Source organism: Physella acuta, unplaced genomic scaffold, assembly GCF_028476545.2.
Source record: "Physella acuta isolate Inbredline_101_S28 unplaced genomic scaffold, ASM2847654v3 ptg000901l, whole genome shotgun sequence".
Taxonomy (NCBI): domain Eukaryota; kingdom Metazoa; phylum Mollusca; class Gastropoda; family Physidae; genus Physella; species Physella acuta.
This window is the reverse complement of record NW_026732418.1, coordinates 83,454-106,099: the sequence shown is the minus strand read 5'-3', so window position 1 is coordinate 106,099 and position 22,646 is coordinate 83,454. Positions and strand designations below refer to the sequence as shown.

Genomic DNA, 22,646 nt, shown 5'->3' with positions numbered 1-22,646 from the left:
TTGATGTGTCACACATCAAGATGTTGGGTTGATGTGTCACACATCAAGATGTTGGGTTGATGTGTCACACATCAAGATGTTGGGTTGATGTGTCACACATCAAGATGTTGGGCTGATGCGTCACACATCAAGATGTTGGGCTGATGCGTCACACATCAAGATGTTGAGTTGGTGCCTCACACATCAAGATGTCAGGTTAATGGCTCACACATCAAGATGTTGGGTTAGTGCCTCACACATCAAGATGTTGGGTTAGTGCCTCACACATCAAGATGTTGATGTGATGCGTCACACATCAAGATGTTGGGCTGATGCGTCACACATCAAGATGTTGGGTTGATGTGTCACACATCAAGATGTTGGGTTGATGTGTCACACATCAAGATGTTGGGTTGATGTGTCACACATCAAGATGTTGGGTTGATGTGTCACACATCAAGATGTTGGGTTGATGTGTCACACATCAAGATGTTGGGTTGATGTGTCACACATCAAGATGTTGGGTTGATGTGTCACACATCAAGATGCTGGGTTAGTGCCTCACACATCAAGATATTGGGTTGGTTTACACAACTTAGCGGATGATGTGAAGACGTGGATGATGTACACCTCCATTGAACCCATCAGAACTAGATCTTCTACAAAAATTTGTTCAAAATTTAAAATGACAAAAAAAAAGTACACACACAAAAAAACAATAAATTAAAAAACAAAAAACCCAAATCACTAGACTTTAAATATGCACACAAAGATACAAAAATAAAATACCTGTATTTACTTGTGCTGATATGGCTGATGTTGGTTTTAGAAGATTTTGTCGTCATGTTGATTTCAGGTCAGTTGGTAGATCTTCCTGCATTATCAGCTGTTTGTGTATTGGGACAGGTGTATCAAAATCAGACGGGTTTTAATGAACTAACGACCAAATACAGGACAGGATCTGACACACTAGCGACACCCGACATGACACCATACAGGACAGGATCAGAAAAGCTAGCGACACCGTGCATGAACAACAAAATATCGACTTTAGGCCAACTCTCTGTAACGTGTTATATTAAGCAGCGTGTTACAGAGATAACATTGGATATCAACTGGGTCAGTCACGACCTTGACATTGATCCACACGAACACTGGCCTGTTTGTCCTGTATAAAAACGGTTTCAGTCCAGGGAATTTAAATTTTTTTATATCAGACCACACGAGTCGTCTGCTAACACTGTACTCCATTTTATCAGACCACACGAGTCGTCTGCTTACACTGTACTCCATCTTCTCGACGTTACGATGGAGCAGAAGTTTCTGGTGGTTACCGTCTGCTGTGTGTGCTTGGTTCTCTCTCTAGACGGAGCGGCGTCTGCTAAAGGTGTCTTCTCCAAGCAAAATCGGGAAAGTGTTGACCTAAAAACGGAGGCGTCCGGTGTTCCATCAAACGTTGACCTAAAAACGGAGGTGTCCGGTGTTCCATCAAATGTTGACCTAAAAACGGAGGCGTCCGGTGTTCCATCAAACGTTGACCTAAAAACGGAGGTGTCCGGTGTTCCATCAAATGTTGACCTAAAAACGGAGGTGTCCGGTGTTCCATCAAATGTTGACCTAAAAACGGAGGTGTCCGGTGTTCCATCAAATGTTGAACTAAAAACGGAGGCGTCCGGTGTTCCATCAAATGTTGACCTAAAAACGGAGACGTCCGGTGTTCCATCAAATGTTGACCTAAAAACGGAGACGTCCGGTGTTCCATCAAACTTTAACCACCCGGGTAAAGCCGAGCAGACGGACCCGATGGTCGCCTACCTGCAGCGCAAGCAGAAGTTGGAGGGCTGGAAGAACATCACGTGCGACCTGTGTGTGTTCATTGTGGAGGAGGTTCATGACATGATAGAGAGAGCCACGGCCGTGGAGACCATCGTCAAGGAGGTCATTAGGATCTGCATCTTGTTCAAGATAGAGGACCAGAGGGTCTGTAACATGATCGTTCCACAGTATCAGGTGAGTTGTATCAGATGTATCAGGTGTATCAGGTGAGTTGTATCAGGTGAGTTGTATCAGGTGAGTTGTATCAGGTGTATCAGGTGTATCAGGTGAGTTGTATCAGGTGAGTTGTATCAGTTGTATCAGGTGAGTTGTATCAGGTGAGTTGTATCAGGTGTATCAGGTGTATCAGGTGAGTTGTATCAGGTGAGTTGTATCAGGTGAGTTGTATCAGGTGAGTTGTATCAGGTGAGTTGTATCAGGTGAGTTGTATCAGGTGAGTTGTATCAGGTGTATCAGGTGAGTTGTATCAGGTGTATCAGGTGAGTTGTATCAGGTGAGTTGTATCAGGTGTATCAGGTGTATCAGGTGAGTTGTATCAGGTGAGTTGTATCAGTTGTATCAGGTGAGTTGTATCAGGTGAGTTGTATCAGGTGAGTTGTATCAGGTGTATCAGGTGTATCAGGTGAGTTGTATCAGGTGAGTTGTATCAGTTGTATCAGGTGAGTTGTATCAGGTGAGTTGTATCAGGTGAGTTGTATCAGGTGAGTTGTATCAGGTGAGTTGTATCAGGTGAGTTGTATCAGGTGAGTTGTATCAGGTGAGTTGTATCAGGTGAGTTGTATCAGGTGTATCAGGTGAGTTGTATCAGGTGAGTTGTATCAGTTGTATCAGGTGAGTTGTATCAGGTGAGTTGTATCAGGTGAGTTGTATCAGGTGAGTTGTATCAGTTGTATCAGGTGAGTTGTATCAGTTGTATCAGGTGAGTTGTATCAGGTGAGTTGTATCAGGTGAGTTGTATCAGGTGAGTTGTATCAGGTGACTTGTATCAGGTGAGTTGTATCAGGTGAGTTGTATCAGGTGAGTTGTATCAGTTGTATCAGGTGAGTTGTATCAGGTGAGTTGTATCAGGTGAGTTGTATCAGGTGAGTTGTATCAGGTGAGTTGTATCAGGTGAGTTGTATCAGGTGAGTTGTATCAGGTGAGTTGTATCAGGTGAGTTGTATCAGGTGAGTTGTATCAGGTGAGTTGTATCAGGTGAGTTGTATCAGGTGAGTTGTATCAGGTGAGTTGTATCACGTGCAGCATGTAGGTTCCCCAGTATCATGTGTAGCATGTAGGTTCCCCAGTATCACGTGCAGCATGTAGGTTCCCCCGTATCACGTGTAGAATGTAGGTTCCCCAGTAGCACGTGCAGCATGTAGGTTCCCCAGTATCATGTGTAGCATGTAGGTTCCCCAGTATCACGTGCAGCATGTAGGTTCCCCCGTATCACGTGTAGAATGTAGGTTCCCCAGTAGCACGTGCAGCATGTAGGTTCCCCAGTATCACGTGTATCATGTAGGTTCCCCAGTATCACGTGTAGCATTTAGGTTCCCCAGTATCACGTGTAGCATTTAGGTTCCCCAGTATCACGTGTAGCATTTAGGTTCCCCAGTATCACGTGTAGCATGTAAGTTCCCCCAGTATCACGTGTAGCATGTAGGTTCCCCAGTACCACGTACAAGGTTCCCCATCCAGCAAACTAACCACGTGACTTTGTGTCTGGCACCGTGCAGGAGGAGGGCCTCTACGTCATCAACAACCTCATTCTGGAACCTGCCGAGGCTTGCGGCATCATTCTGGGCGACAAGTGCAGCACGCCCTACTTCCCGGGTCAGATGTGGAACATATCGCTCCCCAACACCCCCAAACCGGCGCCCAAACCACCAACTCCCCCTCAGGTAAGCAGACATTGAAAAGTATTGTAGTGAACGTGTTTTAACATCAATGTACTAGCGAGACACTTATATTGAAAATAGAAATCTTCTAGGCATTGAAATAGCAATGTGGGTTGATATTGCTATTTACCTCAAAATACCTTTGCCGATCCTCGTGTAAAGGGCACACCTCTGTCCACAGCCCCAGTCCCCAACCCTGAGGTTCCTCCACCTGACAGACATCCACATCGACCTCAAGTACGCCCCTGGCTCGGCGGTGCCGTGTGGTGAGCCGCTGTGTTGTAGAGTGGACGATAACACAACACTGGACAACCACGGTAGGATTGTAGTGGTCAACCACGGTATGATTGTAGTGGTCACACGGTAGGATTGTAGTGGTCAATTACGGTAGGATTGTAGTGGTCAACCACGGTATGATTGTAGTGGTCAATCACGGTAGGATTGTAGTGTTCAATCACGGTATGATTGTAGAGGTCAACCACGGTATGATTGTAGTGGTCACACGGTAGGATTGTAGTGGTCACACGGTATGATTGTAGTGGTCAATTACGGTAGGATTGCAGTGGTCAATCATGGTATGATTGTAGTGGTCAATCATGGTAGAATTGTAGTGGTCAATCACGGTATGATTGTAGTGGTCAATTACGATATGATTGTAGTGGTCAATCATGGTAGAATTCTAGTGGTCAACCACGGTATGATTGTAGTGGTCAATTACGGTATGATTGTAGTGGTCAATCATGGTAGGATTGTAGTGGTCAACCACGGTATGATTGTAGTGGTCAATTACGGTATGATTGTAGTGGTCAACCACGGTATGATTTTAGTGGTCAATTACGGTTTGATTGTAGTGGTCACACGGTATGATTGTAGTGGCCAATCAAGGTATGATTGTAGTGGTCACATGAAATGATTGTAGTGGTCAACCACGGTATGATTGTAGTGGTCAATTACGGTATGATTGTAGTGGTCAACCACGGTATGATTTTAGTGGTCAATTACGGTATGATTGTAGTGGTCAACCACGGTATGATTGTAGTGGTCAATTACGGTATGATTGTAGTGGTCAACCACGGTATGATTTTAGTGGTCAATTACGGTTTGATTGTAGATGTCACACGGTATGATTGTAGTGATCAATCAAGGTATGATTGTAGTGGTCACATGATATGATTGTAGTGGTCACACGGTATGATTGTAGGGAATTAGTCTATATTCTATGTCCAACTTATAACATTTTAATACTAGTGTTTTTGTTATTGACTAAGTGTCGCCCCTTTTGTCCGGGACCCTAACGCTGTATATGGAGCGTGTTGTGTTTCTGTATCCAAGATTTCAGCCATTGACCGTCTCTCCCACCAGACGGAAGTGCCAAGTATCACAAGTCCCAGACGTCTAGTGCTGGTAAATATGGCGACTACAGGAACTGTGACATCCCTATGACGTCAATAACCTCATTGTTCAGTCAGCTGAGCGCCATACAGGACCAGGTAAAGTTGTCCTACAGGACCAGTTGTTGTCCTACAGGACCAGGTGTTGTCCTACAGGACCAGCTGTTGTCCTACAGGTAAAGCTGTTGTCCTACAGGACCAGGTGTTGTCCTACAGGACAAGGTGTTGTCCTACAGGACAAGGTGTTGTCCTACAGGACCAGGTGTTGTCCTACAGGTAAAGCTGTTGTCCTACATGTAAAGCTGTTGTCCTACAGGTAAAGCTGTTGTCCTACAGGACCAGGTGTTGTCCTACAGGACCAGGTGTTGTCCTACAGGACCAGGTGTTGTCCTACAGGACCAGCTGTTGTCCTACAGGTAAAGCTGTTGTCCTACATGTAAAGCTGTTGTCCTACAGGTAAAGCTGTTGTCCTACAGGACCAGCTGTTGTCCTACAGGTAAAGCTGTTGTCCTATAGGTAAAGCTGTTGTCCTACAGGTAAAGCTGTTGTCCTACAGGACCAGGTGTTGTCCTAGAGGATCAGGTGTTGTCCTACAGGACCAGTTGTTGTCCTACAGGACCAGGTAAAGCTGTTGTCCTACAGGTAAAGCTGTTGTCCTACAGGACCAGCTGTTGTCCTACAGGATCAGATAAAGCTGTTGTCCTACAGGACCAGGTAAAGCTGTTGTCCTACAGGTAAAGTTGTTGTCCTACAGGTAAAGTTGTTGTCCTACAGGTAAAGCTGTTGTCCTACAGGTAAAGCTGTTGTCCTACAGGACCAGCTGTTGTCCTACAGGACCAGGTAAAGCTGTTGTCCTACAGGACCAGGTGTTGTCCTACAGGACCAGGTGTTGTCCTACAGGATCAGGTGTTGTCCTACAGGTAAAGCTGTTGTCCTACAGGACCAGGTAAAGCTGTTGTCCTACAGGACCAGTTGTTGTCCTACAGGACCAGGTGTTGTCCTACAGGATCAGGTGTTGTCCTACAGGTAAAGCTGTTGTCCTACAGGACCAGGTAAAGCTGTTGTCCTACAGGACCAGTTGTTGTCCTACAGGACCAGGTGTTGTCCTACAGGATCAGCTGTTGTCCTACAGGACCAGTTGTTGTCCTACAGGACCAGGTGTTGTCCTACAGGACCAGCTGTTGTCCTACAGGACCAGGTGTTGTCCTACAGGACCAGGTAAAGCTGTTGTCCTACAGGACCAGGTAAAGCTGTTGTCCTACAGGACCAGGTAAAGCTGTTGTCCTACAGGACCAGGTGTTGTCCTACAGGACCAGCTGTTGTCCTACAGGACCAGGTGTTGTCCTACAGGTAAAGCTGTTGTCATACAGGACCAGGTGTTGTCCTACAGGACCAGGTGTTGTCCTACAGGATCAGGTGTTGTCCTACAGGTAAAGCTGTTGTCCTACAGGACCAGGTAAAGCTGTTGTCCTACAGGACTAGTTGTTGTCCTACAGGACCAGGTGTTGTCCTACAGGATCAGGTGTTGTCCTACAGGTAAAGCTGTTGTCCTACAGGACCAGGTAAAGCTGTTGTCCTACAGGACCAGTTGTTGTCCTACAGGACCAGGTGTTGTCCTACAGGATCAGCTGTTGTCCTACAGGACCAGTTGTTGTCCTACAGGACCAGGTGTTGTCCTACAGGACCAGCTGTTGTCCTACAGGACCAGGTGTTGTCCTACAGGACCAGGTAAAGCTGTTGTCCTACAGGACCAGGTAAAGCTGTTGTCCTACAGGACCAGGTAAAGCTGTTGTCCTACAGGACCAGGTAAAGCTGTTGTCCTACAGGACCAGGTGTTGTCCTACAGGACCAGCTGTTGTCCTACAGGACCAGGTGTTGTCCTACAGGTAAAGCTGTGGTCATACAGGTAAAGCTGTTGTCCTACAGGACCAGGTAAAGCTGTTGTCCTACAGGACCAGGTAAAGCTGTTGTCCTACAGGACCAGGTGTTGTCCTACAGGACCAGCTGTTGTCCTACAGGACCAGGTGTTGTCCTACAGGTAAAGCTGTTGTCCTACAGGACCAGGTAAAGCTGTTGTCCTACAGGACCAACTGTTGTCCTACAGGACCAGCTGTTGTCCTACAGGACCAGGTACAGCTGTTGTCCTAGTTTAGTGCCAGACATGAAATCTACTGCCACTCCTCAGCTAGCGATTGGTAGTTGCTGCTGACTGTTTAGTGACGGATCGCTGCTGTCGTCAGTACAGCTAAACAACAACCACTGGCGAAACAGCCTCAAGACAAACCCACCTTCATCTAAAACAGAAGTGGAGGTTAAGTTGTTTAGTGAAGTTCAATGACTAAAGGAAATTCTTGTCTGATTAAATCAACCTAGCCGTCAGTTAAAAATAAACGTGTAGTTCTCAGCACAGTCTACTTAATTTTCATTCATGCTGTTTACAAAAAATTTGATTCAATTGATTTTGAGTAAAAAAAAATAATAATCAGTTTAAAAAAATGATAAAAGGTAATATAAGAAAACCAATTTGTCCTCAGTTTGATTACGTCATCATGACGGGCGACATCCCCGCCCATGACGTATGGAGCCAGACCAAAACAGAGCAGGTGTCCCACGTGATCACCCTCGGCAAGCTCTTCAACCAGTACCTGCCCACCAAGCCGTTCTACGCCAGTGTGGGTAACCACGAGAGTACACCCTGCAACTCGTGAGTACACAGTCACTTTAAGTACCCTGTAACTTTGAGTAAACTGTAACTTTTAGTACCTTGTAACTTTAAGTAGGCCCTACCCTGTTAATTTTAGTACCTTGTAACTTTGAGTATCCTGTAACATTGAGTAACCTGTAACTTTAAATAAACTGTAACTTTTAGTACCCTGTAACTTTAAGTAGGCCCTACCCTGTTAATTTTAGTACCTTGTAACTTTGAGTATCCTAAATTTGAGTACCCTGTAACTTCTAGTACCCTAATTTTGAGTACCCTGTAACATTGAGTACAGTGTAACTTTAAGTACCCTGTAACTTTAAGTAAACTGTAACTTTTAGTACCCTGTAACATTGAGTACCCTTTAGCTTGTGAGTACCCGATAACCCTCCAGTAATGAACCTGCCATTTCGAAAAGCTGCTAAAGACAACATTATTTGATCCGCTAAATTTTGACCAGACTATCAAAGTATGTCATACACCATACATCGATGTGACGAGTTAACTAACATCCCCTCCCTCCCCCTTAGCTTCCCGCCCCCGGGCATACCAGGCCAGGACATGGGCTGGCTGTACGGGGCCCTGGCTGACTCGTGGGGAAAATGGCTGCCACAGGACGCCCTGGATACCGTTCTCAGGTTGGTAAACAAAGTACCCACATCCTTGGATACCGTTCTCAGGTTGGTAAACAAAGTACCCACATTCTTGGATACCGTTCTCAGGTTGGTAAACAAAGTATCCACATTCTTGGATACCGTTCTCAGGTTGGTAAACAAAGTATCCACATTCTTGGATACCGTTCTCAGGTTGGTAAACAAAGTATCCACATTCTTGGATACCGTTCTCAGGTTGGTAAACAAAGTACCCACATTCTTGGATACCGTTCTCAGGTTGGTAAACAAAGTATCCACATTCTTGGATACCGTTCTCAGGTTGGTAAACAAAGTATCCACATTCTTGGATACCGTTCTCAGGTTGGTAAACAAAGTATCCACATTCTTGGATACCGTTCTCAGGTTGGTAAACAAAGTACCCACATTCTTGGATACCGTTCTCAGGTTGGTAAACAAAGTACCCACATTCTTGGATACCGTTCTCAGGTTGGTAAACAAAGTACCCACATTCTTGGATACCGTTCACAGGTTGGTAAACAAAGTATCCATATCCTTGCCGATTTCTCGGCATTGTCAAAAAATATTCGGGCTTCAGATATTTTACAGTCTGTTGTGATTTCTTAGTTGACATGGCTGATAACGTACTCTGATTATCAGATAACGTAACAGATTATCTGATAACTAAAAGTACCTTATCTGTTCATAACATTAACACCGTGACGACAGTAGAACACTGTAGAATGAGATTTCACGTGAATATGCGATGTATCGTACAGCTAATGAGCAGACGAACAACTCACCTGCTAGTGAGCTTGCTCACTGTCGTTTTAATTTGCCTCCTAGATAATATATATATATATATATATATTATATATATATATATATATATATATATATATATATATCTGCCTAAATGTCTAAAGAAGTGTCCCTCCAAATCCTCAGCTGTGGGGTGTTCTCAGTGTCCCCCTACCCAGACTTTAGAATCATCTCTGTCAACAACATCTACTGCTACAAGCTCAACTGGTGAGTACATCATCGTGTGCTGGATAAAATCATCAACTATTTAATTAGTCACCTGCATGAGATTAGGATCTCATGACTACTGAGTCTTGGTATATTTTTAAGGTGTTTTTAAAAAAAAAAACTTTATACTGATTATAAAATTCCTATCTAGGTAAAAACAATAATTTATGTTGGTATGTTACAGATTTTAATAGTTTCAGATCACTTTTTCTTATAAATCGAGAAATCAATAAAATATAGTTTTCGGGATTGTTCTGCACCTGCAATTTTAACCTTGGCCGTCGCCTTATGAACCATGGATTGTCTCCATAGGTGGCTGCTACTCAACTCCACAGACCCGTGCAACGTTATGCAGTGGCTTATTCAGGAGCTGCAAAGTGCCGAGGACAAAGGCGAAAAGGTCATCAGTTAATTTTTTTTTAAATTCGATTTAAAATCTTTTTTTAATTTAAAAATCTAGAAATATTCCTCTGTCTTAAAATTTAAATTTTCTGCCATTGTAAATATTTTAATAATGTTCTTTTCCTTTTACCCGACAATGCTAAAAAATCTGGCCACAATACAGTTGTCATTATGAGTTTATCCTACCAGCTTGGACAGAGTCCTGAACAATACTAAACTAGTTCTATCACCCCTGTGTTGTTCTTCGATATTACTTCTACCTGACCAACCTAGAACCCAACCCTCGACCAACCTTGAACCCAACCCCCGAACAACCCCGAACCCCCCCCCCCCCCCCCGACCAACCCTGAACCCAACCCCTGACCAAACCAACTGACCTACACATCACCTCTTGTCCAGGTCCACATCCTAATGCACATCCCGCCCGGCCAGACGGACTGTATGAAAGGTTGGAGCTACAACTTTTACACCATCGTCAACAGGTCAGTAGCTAGAGGGTTAAAGGTTGGAGCTACAACTTTTACACCATCGTCAACAGGTCAGTAGCTAGAGGGTTAAAGGTTGGAGCTACAACTTTTACACCATCGTCAACAGGTCAGTAGCTAGAGGGTTAAAGGTTGGAGCTACAACTTTTACACCATCGTCAACAGGTCAGTAGCTAGAGGGTTAAAGGTTGGTAGCTAGAGGGTTAAAGGTTGGAGCTACAACTTTTACACCATCGTCAACAGGTCAGTAGCTAGAGGGTTAAAGGTTGGTAGCTAGAGGGTTAAAGGTTGGAGCTACAACTTTTACACCATCGTCAACAGGTCAGTAGCTAGAGGGTTAAAGGTTGGTAGCTAGAGGGTTAAAGGTTGGAGCTACAACTTTTACACCATCGTCAACAGGTCAGTAGCTAGAGGGTTAAGGGTTGGAGCTACAACTTTTACACCATCGTCAACAGGTCAGTAGCTAGAGGGTTAAAGGTAGGTAGCTAGAGGGTTAAAGGTAGGTAGCTAGAGGGTTAAAGGTTGGTAGCTAGAGGGTTAAAGGTTAGACTGTCGCTGAAATATTTTTATGATTTCTGGAAAACCAGAAATATTGCGTCATGAAAGCAGCCCTGTACATTAAATACTATAAAAAGACTTTTTCTAAAATTTCTAAAGCCCAGGTACGAGAACACCATCTTGAACCAGTTCTATAGTTTTTGTGTTTAGCTAAAATATTTGTTGTTCTCTCCCATTGAACAGGTACGAGAACACCATCGTGAACCAATTCTACGGCCACAGCCACCAGGACTGGTACCAGATGTTCTACGATAACGTCACCTTCCAGCGGCCGTTGGGGTTCGGGTTTGTGGCCCCCAGCGTCACGACATACTCCTACAACAACCCCATCTACCGCATCTACACCATGGACGGGGACTACCCAGGTAGCTCATACGTAAGTCGTGTTTGATCTTAACATTTACACCATGGACGGAGGGGGGGGGGGGACTACCCAGGCAGCTCATACGTAAGTCGTGTTTGATCTTAACATCTACACCATGGACGGGGCTGGTGGGTACCTGACTCATAATATGAAAAGTTAAGGCGGCTAGACATAGTGCTGACCACACTATCCCTTCATATACCGAGGTCATTGCTACAGGTGAGCTCTACTTCACCTGCCACCTGAACCGAAAGGATCGTATAGACACTTTATTTTTACGACGACGTGACAAGCATGAAACAGCTAATGAAATCAGCCCATCTCTACAGGCAGTACTGGACTACACCAGCTTTTACCTGAATATAACTGACGCCAACTTAAAAGGTTATCCCACCTGGCAACTCGAATACTCGGCTAAGGTAAATTTCGCATTTTTGTACATTCAGAAATTTTTATCCAAAATTTTGACTCATTTATTTGACTCAATATTTTTGAAATAAAATGATGCAAGTTGCATGCAGTGTGATGCTCCCTTGAACTAAATCAGGGATTGTTGAAAGAAATGTGGTTGGTGTACCATGTGACTGATGAGAAAGTTGAGAGAGACGAGGGATTGTTTGACGCTGTAGTTTTAATGAAATGGTTCAAATTTCATGTTGTAAATAGTTCGAGTAAAACAAAATTATTCCTACACCAGCAAGCCTACAACATGACGGGTCTGTACGCCAGGGACTGGGATGGTCTGATACAGAGGATGGAGAAGGACGACAGCCTGTTTCAGAAATTTTATGGGTGAGGCTGTGGGGGTGGGATGGGATGGGGGTGTGGGGACGGTCTGATACAGAGGATGGAGAAGGACGACAGCATGTTTCAGAAATTTTATGGGTGAGGCTGTGGGGGTGGGATGGGATGGGGGTGTGGGGACGGTCTGATACAGAGGATGGAGAAGGACGACAGCCTGTTTCAGAAATTTTATGGGTGAGGCTGTGGGGGTGGGATGGGATGGGGGTGTGGGGACGGTCTGATACAGAGGATGGAGAAGGACGACAGCATGTTTCAGAAATTTTATGGGTGAGGCTGTGGGGGTGGGATGGGATGGGGGTGTGGGGACGGTCTGATACAGAGGATGGAGAAGGACGACAGCCTGTTTCAGAAATGTTATGGGTGAGGTTTTGTATTACCACACGAGGCATGCAAGTCAATGTTACGTGATAAAAAAGACGCGTGATCCCCCCCCCCCCCCCCAAATCACCACCATCTGAACACATCAGCATAGATTAATGAACAAATATTTCATACACCTATCACACATTTTACCCCTACACTACTGAAGTCTGATAGCGTTTAAACCCCGATAAGATAAAGGTAAACTAACCTTTAAAATTGACATTTGTTTCGCCTGACCGGACCAAGTATTGTTTTTTTTTTAAATTTCAGCTACTACCGCAACCTATATCCGGTGTCGCCCTGCCAAGGCACGTGCAAGACAGATATGCTCTGTGACATCATAGACGGGAGGTCCTACGACCCTGACCTTTGTAAAAAGCACATCAGTGGAGTTTAAAACCAGCGCTTTTATTTTCGAATTAGTAATAAATACTGTAAATAGTTGTAAAAATAATTTATTTAAAGCATTCCTCTAAACAGGGTTTCTTTCGGGGTGTGTGAAGGCACTTGAAACTTCCGGAAAAGGTGCTCTCCTACACTTCCGCTGTGATATGTTCGAAAGACACAGTCTCCATCCCAAAAATCTTAATTTTTTTTAATACGTTTAACCCCTATAGATCGCAAAAGGATTTCGTGGACATAATTTAAAAAAAAAACATTTGAGAATCGCGTCAATGTTGAGAAAGTCACTTGTACTTCTTCAATGAAAACAATAGCGTAGTGAAGATTACTGTAATATTTTTTAAATATTTGAAAGTAGGGTTCGATTTAACAACTTTCACAGTGAAGTGTTGTGTTTTTCGTTGTTTTTTTAACCGGCTGTAAAATAAAATATTTCGCCACAATATAAATTGTTTCCTGTTTTGGGATTGACTGGAGAGGTTTGTATGTGCGTCTGTGTTTGAAAAGGGGCGGGGGTGGTGGCTGATACTATTTGTAAACATACATAAACATAAGTACAAAAGGTTAGAGTTAAGAGTTCAAAATGTTGTGAAAAGCCGGTGTCTGTGTGACGTCACATACAGCTCCAGTAGGCACGTACGATGGCTGAGTTGTGTACCGGTCACATACATTCTCCTCATTGGGACAATTAACTCTGTCAGATACGCTGTGCATCAGTTAACTAAGTGGTGCAAAATAAAAGGGATATAACCCACGATATGTAAGAGTAACCAAACTTTGTGCTTTTAATAGTCTTTAAAAGGGAAATAACCCATTGGTTACCAGAACACAAAGTAAGAGTTACTAAACTTTATATTAAATGTTTCTAAAATTAGATGTAGTGAAAGTACACAGACAGACATGAATTCTTAGGCCTTTCTAACACATACTGTTTTATCTTTGTCAATTTAGTTTATTACTTTAAATGAAAACTATTTTAATTAAACTCGTATGTTAAAAATAACGAAACTTTGTTGAGAGACTCGTCGCAGCTCGAGAAAAACGAAACGTATTTGCCTTAGCACCAATTTGAAAAGGTATTTAGTAAGCTAGTGGTAACGTAGCTAGCCTGTCGCTCCAGGAGGCTTGGTTCTCTGTCTTGACCTGGTTCCTCCATCTGTCCCTAGAGGTAACCCACACTGTATGCCTGTGTCTAACCAAGGCGTATCTCCTGTGTCCATTGTATCCAGTTTGACAGCCCTGTGGCCACAGTTGTGTAGAGAGAAGACAAAACTTTCTCACTTCAGTCTTCTCTGGCACTTCTGTGTGGTTGGTGTGCCATACTCTACATCAGGGGTCTCCAAACTACGGCCCACGGGCCGAATGCGGCCCGCGAGGTCCTCTCATCCGGCCCGCGGAGATCTTTTTGTCCACGAAAAAAAAAACGTTTGTTGGTGATGGCTGAGGAACTTTGCCCAGAAAAATCAAAGATATGCCTGAAAGAAACTGGCCCCCTAACTGAAATTTTATAGTCAATGCGGCCCTCGGACTGAAAAGTGTGGAGACCCCTGCTCTACATGATAGTCCTTAGCATGCTGCCTTTAGTATTGTCAGTAAGCTTTCGCAGATCCCCCCACCCTTCCCTAGACTGTAAACCGGAAAGTCTCGAATTTGTTTTTGATAGGTATCTGACTTGCTTTAGGAAAAGTAATGGTGGTTGGGCGAAAGGGCTGACCACACTATCCTTTCATTTGCCGAGGGGAACTCTACTTCACTTACCCCATTGACCGTCGGATTCTAAATGCGAACTTTACTTTTGAACATGATAACCCTGTATGTGTAAAAAAAAAATATCTCGATTTTTTCCTATCATTGCGCTACTCCCTACTCCGCAGTTAAAACGTCTTACAGCTCTGATCTAGTTTTGTTCGTTGTTCTGTCTGTTTAGATACTAAGTAAGTGATAATGCTCTGGCCATGATAGTACATAACACTGTCATTAACAGTATTAGGATACCCTTTTTTATCATAAAGGTCGCATGGATAACAAAAAATATCAACGGCGAAATAACAGTAATGTAAATTGTATCTAATCTACATCAGTATCTGATCTGATTATTATTGCACTTATTTGTTGAGCCACACACAACAGCGCTAACAGAGAAATAAAACCAACAAAAAAACTATCATGTACAAAGTGATATGTCTGTTTTGGTTACTCCTCTTGCTCTCTGTGACAGCGGGGAATGGACCCAACAACCCGCCAGATGGAGCTGGTAGTTCAAAGGTCACTGTGTTGGGAGACAGCGAGCAGTCGTTCTTGTTACGGCGATGGCGAGGGGTGACCTGCGACCTGTGTGTTTGGATTACGTTAGAGTTACAAGACATGATCAGAAAGCAGACGGCGGTTGACGTCATCGTGAAAGAGGCCATCAAGATTTGCATATTGTTCAAGATCGAGGACGCACGTGTTTGCAGCATGATTGTTCCGCTGTTTCACGTGAGTTAATTCTTTAGGACGAATTGAGTGTTGTCAAAGTGTAAGCTTAATTTCAAATTTTACGTTGTAGATCGATATCTTGTTATGAATATCTGATTTTTTTTTTATATAAAAAGGGAGGTCAGCGTTAGAAAATTGCACTCTGTAAAATAAAAATGGTTATCTCTCTTTACGATTATCGTTCCTTACATATAAAAAAAATGCAAAAAAAAAATTTCAATGAAACAGAATTTTAACCCTTACAGTTACAGTAACTTATCAGAAAAAAATGTAATATAAATATCAAATAATTAGACAATAAAATAAAATAACATTTCTTACATCATTTTTTGGAAGACTAATATTGAACATTTTAAAAATGTGTCCACAGGAAGAGATACTCTATGTAGTGGACAACTTGGTCCTAGATCCTAAAGAAGCTTGTGGCATCATTCTTGGAGATTCATGTGGATCGCCCTACTATCCTGGGGAAATGTGGAACATAACTCTACCAAACACCCCCAAACCACCTCCCCAGCCTCCCACCCCACCTAAGGTAGCTTAGTTTTATAAGACAAATAAAAATTATTGTTTGCTTGACTTCTTTTCCACTTTTTACTGTCAAAGCACTAATATTTTAATAAAAATCAATTTGTAATCAACCCCACCCACCATCTATTTACAAACTTTTTAATGATAATTACCTGTGGAAACAGCAAAGATTTGGCTAGAGGGTAACATTAAAATAACATACAGTGTTTATGTACGTACAGCCCAGTAGTCCCACAGTTAGATTTCTTCACCTGACAGACATACACTGGGACTTTGACTACAGGCAGGGGGCCAACCCTCTGTGTGGGGAGCCACTCTGTTGCAGGGCCAGTGACAACTCCACTGCCCATAGTAAGTCTTTTATTTGTGGTGATCTTCTATACAACTCCACTTCCCATGGTAAGTCATTGCTTTGATGGTGATCTTCTATACAACTCCACTTCCCATGGTAAGTCATTGCTTTGTGGTGATCTTCTATACAACTCCACTTCCCATGGTAAGTCATTTCTTTGTGGTGATCTTCTATACAACTCCACTTCCCATGGTAAGTCATTTCTTTGTGGTGATCTTCTATACAACTCCACTTCCCATAGTAAGTCATTTCTTTGTGGTGATCTTCTATATGATAAGTTCAGAAACAAAACTAGCGAATACAACTTCACTTCCCATAGTAAGTCATTGCTTTGGTGGTGATCCTCTATACAACTCCACTTCCCATGGTAAGTCATTTCTTTGTGGTGATCTTCTATACAACTCCACTTCCCATGGTAAGTCATTTTTTTATGGTGATCTTCTATACAATTACAACTCCACTTCCCACAGTAAGTCATTTCTTTGTGGTGATCTTCTATACAACTCCACTTCCCATGGTAAGTCATTTTTTTATGGTGATCTTCTATACAATTACAACTCCACTTCCCACAGTAAGTCATTTCTTTGTGGTGATCTTCTATACAACTCCACTTCCCATGGTAAGTCATTTCTTTAGTGGTAATCTTCTATACAACGCCACTTCCCATAGTAAGTCATTTCTTTGTGGTGATCTTCTATACAACTCCACTTACCATGGTAAGTCATTTTTTTATGGTGATCTTCTATACAACTCCATTCCCATGGTAAGTCATTTCTTTGAAGTGATCTTATACAACTCCACTTCCCATGGTAAGTCATTTCTTTAGTGGTGATCTTCTATACAACTCCACTTCCCATGGTATGTCATTTTTTTTATGGTGATCTTCTATACAACTCCACTTCCCATGGTAAGTCATTTCTTTGTGGTGATCTTCTATACAACTCCACTTACCATAGTAAGTCATTTCTTTGGTGGTTATCTTCTATATGATAAGTTCAGAAACAAAACTAGCGAATACAACTCCACTTCCCATGGTAAGTCATTTCTTTGGTGGTATCCAGCACAAGTTAAGCTAGAAAATAAGTGAAATTTTTTTCCTCTTGATCAGTTACCTCACTCTTAAGCTAAGGGTGATGAACACGAATGATTGTATCTATTTTACACCTCTATACGACCTTAGCCAACATTTACCATTTAAATTTCTCTCTACATTTAATTAGATATCTATTTTACCTCTGCACCAGCTCTGAGCTCATCTACAGCTGGCAGGTATGGAGACTTCAACCAATGTGATGCCCCAGTAGATCTGCTGGTTTCTTTATTCAAACACCTGAGTACTATCAAAGACCAGGTGAGTTGTTTTCATACTGAGGTAACATTTTGATGTAACGTAGCTTTCATACTGAGGTAACATTAATGTAATGTATGCCCAGCTGTTTATTTGCTAGTATTGATACTCTAATTCTAACCCTAATCATAAGCCTATTACTTACCTAAACACCAGCCCTAAAAATTAACCCTAATATTAACCTTGATGCTAACTTTGGTACCAGCAAAAAGACAATCATTGATATTGTCTTGTCAGGTTTTAACTAAAAAATCAAAATATATTAACAATAAAATAAAACCAATATCTAAAATAAGAAGTAAAGATGAACATCTAGTTTGATAATTCCTACCCCTGCCCACAGTTTGACTACATCATCATGACCGGTGATGTCCCCGCCCATGATGTATGGAACCAGACCAAGACTGACCAGATAGCTCATGTTGCTGCACTGGACAAGCTGTTCAGCCAGTACTTGCCAGATAAACCTGTCTACTCATGCATAGGGAACCATGAAAGCACCCCAGTCAACAGGTGAAAATATATCCTAGTAATACTTTCTCACATGGTAGTGGGTGTATTATAACAAGGAGAAAACTTTATCAATCATGACACATTTTTTGGCCTACCTGTTTGTCAAGATTAATATTAGGGTTAAGGCTAGGGTTAAATATAGTTATATAGCAACACTTGCAAAAAATATCTTTCAATACATAGTGTTGCGGTTTTATTAATAAGTAGCTAAAGTTACTTTAACTATTAATTTTTGATGCTCTGGAAAACTTATATAATATTAGACTTATAAAAAAAACATACTTATATTAATTTTACAAAAATCTTTTAGCTATGTACCTATGGTTACTTATACTTCTATGCTACTCTAGTGTTTATGCTGTATAAATGTATGAGACATGATGTAGTGATATTTGACACACTCCAGCTTCCCTCCTCCTGGTATTTCTGGCCACAACATGGACTGGCTGTATGGAGCTCTGGCTAACTCATGGGGAAAGTGGCTGTCACAGTCTGCAATAGATACTATCTTAAGGTAAGTTATGTCACTCTGTAATAGATACTATCTTAAGGCAAGTTATGTCAGTCTGTTATAGATACTATCTTAAGGCAAGTTATGTCACAATCTGTGATAGATACTATCTTAAGGCAAGTAAGGTCACAGTCTGCGATAGATACTATCTTAAGGCAAGTTATGTCAGTCTGTGATAGATACTATCTTAAGGCAAGTTATGTCACAATCTGTGATAGATACTATCTTAAGGCAAGTAAGGTCACAGTCTGCGATAGATACTATCTTAAGGCAAGTTATGTCACAATCTGTGATAGATACTATCTTAAGGCAAGTTATACCACACTCTGTGATAGGTACTATCTTAAGGCAAGTTATGTCAGTCTGTTATAGATACTATCATAAGGCAAGTTATGTCACAATCTGTGATATATACTATCTTAAGGCATGTTATGTCAGTCTGTTATAGATACTATCATAAGGCAAGTTATGTCACAATCTGTGATAGATACTATCTTAAGGCATGTTATGTCAGTCTGTTATAGATACTATCTTAAGGCAAGTTATGTCACAATCTGTGATAGATACTATCTTAAGGCAAGTTATGTCAGTCTGTTATAGATACTATCTTAAGGCAAGTAATGTCACAATCTGTGATAGATACTATCTTAAGGCAAGTTATGTCACAATCTGTGATACATACTATCTTAAGGCAAGTTATGTCAGTCTGTTATAGATACTATCATAAGGCAAGTTATGTGACAATCTGTGATAGATACTATCTTAAGGCAAGTTATGTCAGTCTGTTATAGATACTATCATAAGGCAAGTTATGCTATACCATCATCCTAGTTCTGAAATAATAGAGTACAAAAATAAAGTTCCCTGATAAAACATAAGTGTAATGGGCAGAGAAAAAATGTTGACTCTGTAACTATATTAGAGTGAATTGGTGCTATATGATACCTGCCCAGTAGAATGGCTGTTTGTCTACATGCTACCTGTCTAGTGGACTAGCTTTAACACGTTTATTAAGATCAGGTTGGTTAGAGATTTTAAAGATCAAGTTGATTAGTTTTATACAGATCAGATCTCTCACGATTAAAGAGTTTTATATTGATTGCATTTAATGTTTTTTTTTTGACATTGAAATGTTACACAGAAGGATGCTTTTAATCCTGTATGTTTAAGGTACATTTTGCAGTGGGTTACAAGTTTTAATATTAACTTTATTTTTTATTTTACTTCAATATATAAAAACAAATTAAGTGCCCTTGTTGACTTGTTGAAGTTTATTGCATGTATATATACATATATATACATATACATATATGTATATATATATATATATATATATATATATATATATATATATATATATATATATATATATATATATATATACATATATATATATACATATATATATATACATATATATATACATACATATATATATATATACATACATATATATATATATATATATAAAATTATATATAATTATATATATATATATATATATATATATATATATTCATATTTATCAACAGCTGTGGTGGATATTCCTTCTCCCCTTATCCAGGCTTTAGAATAATCTCAATCAACAATAACTATTGTAACAACCAAAACTGGTAGGCTTTTTATAGTTATAATGTATCTGGAAAGTATAAGCGAAATAGCTGCATTAGAAGTGGGGCAAAATTATGTTATAAGATTTGCCAAAGCCAACAAACAAACATACAAAAACAGACATTATGAAATGAATAAAAGCTAATAGAAAGAGGAGACTAATTCTTCATCATTTTACTACTTGCAATTTTATATAAATCTACTGGTACTAGGAGCTCTATTTTTGTATAATTTAAAGTTAAAATTATAAAAATGTTCCTAGGTGGCTGTTAATCAATGCAACTGATCCATGCAATGTTCTACACTGGTTGGTAGCAGAGCTACAAAAAGCAGAGGACAAACATGAAAAGGTAATGATGAGTTTTTAGTTATTTATCAATAAAACAGCTACCAACAAATGCAAATAACATAATGATCTATACAACTTTATATGATTGACCCCTTTTCTCTAGTCAGACAAAAAAAAAACAATTACAAGAACTTAACATGTGATACATTAAGGGTATTATGAGATGGCTTGTTTGAATCTATATACAAAGGTCACTTATATATTTAGTATAATAACTCCCTAATATAAAGAACTGAGTTAATTCTGATACAGCTAGCTATATCAAGATTTGGTCCTAGGTTCACATGTTGATGCACATACCACCTGGGGATGGAGGCTGTCTGAAGGCCTGGAGTTGGAATTATTACAAAATTGTCAACAGGCTGGTATCAGTTTCTTAGATTTGAAATTTAACTTTTTATTGCGTTTTAAAGTTCAGAAATAAAATCCACTTACTAAATTTGAACTATAAAGAATTCTTAAAATAGATCCTACTTTTCTTGGCCACCATTAGCAATAAATCTATTCCTACCACCAAAATCAATGACCGCCAAAAAATCAGTTACCAATATGTAAGAAAACATTCATATTTCTGGGGTTTTTCCTTACTAAGAAATAAGTGTAGTTGATGTTATTTTATTGGTGATTAGTTAGGAAACTTAATTTTTATAAATACAAGTAACTAAAGCTCTGAGATTTAGTAATATTAATTAGTGTCATGGTTAAAACACAACTTTTTCTTCATCAAAGATAAAGGGTTTAAATAATTATAATTGTGAAACAATTTTGTAGGTATGAGAACACCATAGTGAATCAGTTTTATGGCCACAGCCATCACGACTGGTTCCAAATGTTCTATGATGAGACAAACTTCCAGAGACCAGTAGGATTTGGATTTGTAGCACCCAGCATCACTCCTGGCTCAAACATTAATCCCATCTTCAGGATCTACACCATGGATGGAAATTACACTGGAAGCTCATGGGTACATGGAGACATATAGTAGTTATGTAATACACTCACTCATGTTCATGTGTCTACAGCAGTAGTTATGTAATACATTCATGTTGGTGTGTGTACATACAGTAGTTAAGTAATACATCCATGTTTGTGCTAGTCGACAAGGGTTTTTGTGAATAAATGTGTTTATATTTCTAGGCTGTGTTAGATTATGACAGCATTTATCTCAATTTGACGGAGGCAAACCAGTCAGGCTACCCTACATGGAAATACTCTTACTCCCCAAAGGTAAATACACATGTAAAGAATATTTGATATAGAGGTTTATTGAATGTTAAGCATAAAGTAAATTTTATAAACAGCTTTGTTCAGGCCATAAATTTATTTGCTAAAGATGTAATGCTCACATAAAAAAATATTTAAGAGACTTAGCTAAACTTTTGTTTTTAACCAAATGACTAAGTTTTTATGAAGCAGCCATTTCAAAAGTAATGTAGTATTTTAATTCTAGAGATTAATGCTGATTTCTTCCACAGAAACTGTATAATATGACAAGCTTGTATGCAGCAGATTGGAACAATTTGATCAACAGACTACAGTCAGATGACCATATGTTTCAAATTTTTAATCTGTAAGTTATTTTGCTTAAGAAAAGCCTTAGTTACTGATTTCAATTAATTTGATAGGTTCACTAATGATTTTAGTTGTTCAGAAAAAAACACCTATTTGTTTAGCACTAATGTATTTAACAATAAAGGTGAGACGCCAAACTTTATTTACCACAGCAAAACAATGTAAAAAACAACATGTAAAAACAAGCTTAACACTTGTTGAAGGAGATGAGATTTATTTAAGATATTATTTGAATATTTCAGATACAGAAATAACTTGTATCCATCAGCACCATGTGAGGACCAGTGTAAAAAAGATTTACTGTGTGAAATAATAAGCGGAAGATCAAATGACCCTGATCTTTGTAAAAAGCATAACTATTTAGCTATGTAAATAATAACAGGTCAAACTAGTTTATTTAAAAATTTATTTATTTAAATTATATATACTTTTTGTATTGTAAATAAAAACAAACATTAAAGGCATTTGAAATAGAATAGGTTTTAATAATTAATTAGCTTTTAAAACTCTTTCATTTATTTGTAAAAACACACATACTGTACCCGTATTTATAGACACTGCTAACAAGTCAACATAAAA

General features: G+C 40.2%; 2 protein-coding genes across 2 annotated transcripts; both read left to right on the top strand.

The window, feature by feature from the left end:
* The first annotated feature begins 1,235 nt into the window (after positions 1-1,235).
* On the top strand, positions 1,236-13,236 carry LOC131953026 (sphingomyelin phosphodiesterase). Its single transcript, XM_059316007.1, has 13 exons — positions 1,236-1,989; positions 3,531-3,695; positions 3,874-4,009; positions 5,055-5,182; positions 7,618-7,787; positions 8,315-8,422; positions 9,344-9,424; positions 9,737-9,824; positions 10,226-10,308; positions 11,053-11,245; positions 11,563-11,652; positions 11,931-12,025; positions 12,671-13,236. The coding sequence occupies exons 1-13, from the start codon at positions 1,288-1,290 to the stop codon at positions 12,795-12,797; spliced, it is 2,166 nt and encodes a 721-aa protein (XP_059171990.1). The 5' UTR covers positions 1,236-1,287; the 3' UTR covers positions 12,798-13,236.
* Positions 13,237-14,952: 1,716 nt separating this feature from the next.
* Positions 14,953-22,449, top strand: LOC131953031 (sphingomyelin phosphodiesterase). Its single transcript, XM_059316012.1, has 13 exons — positions 14,953-15,280; positions 15,651-15,815; positions 16,033-16,162; positions 17,408-17,514; positions 17,855-18,024; positions 18,431-18,538; positions 20,068-20,148; positions 20,409-20,496; positions 20,774-20,856; positions 21,267-21,459; positions 21,633-21,722; positions 21,971-22,065; positions 22,310-22,449. Exons 1-13 carry the CDS (start codon positions 14,969-14,971, stop codon positions 22,437-22,439), a joined length of 1,752 nt encoding a protein of 583 aa, XP_059171995.1. The 5' UTR covers positions 14,953-14,968; the 3' UTR covers positions 22,440-22,449.
* The last annotated feature ends 197 nt before the right edge of the window (positions 22,450-22,646 follow it).

What these genes read in the sequence shown, in the direction of transcription:
- LOC131953026 (XM_059316007.1), top strand. Translation starts at nt 1,288, where the DNA reads ATGGAGCAGAAGTTTCTGGTGGTTACCGTCTGCTGTGTGTGCTTGGTT. An exon ending in GCCCTGGATACCGTTCTCAG is followed by an intron (nt 8,423 to 9,343) that starts GTTGGTAAACAA and finishes CCAAATCCTCAG; the next exon opens with CTGTGGGGTGTTCTCAGTGT. An exon ending in TTTTACACCATCGTCAACAG is followed by an intron (nt 10,309 to 11,052) that starts GTCAGTAGCTAG and finishes CCCATTGAACAG; the next exon opens with GTACGAGAACACCATCGTGA.
- LOC131953031 (XM_059316012.1), top strand. Translation starts at nt 14,969, where the DNA reads ATGTACAAAGTGATATGTCTGTTTTGGTTACTCCTCTTGCTCTCTGTG. An exon ending in AGCCTCCCACCCCACCTAAG is followed by an intron (nt 15,816 to 16,032) that starts GTAGCTTAGTTT and finishes ATGTACGTACAG; the next exon opens with CCCAGTAGTCCCACAGTTAG. An exon ending in ATGTTTCAAATTTTTAATCT is followed by an intron (nt 22,066 to 22,309) that starts GTAAGTTATTTT and finishes TGAATATTTCAG; the next exon opens with ATACAGAAATAACTTGTATC.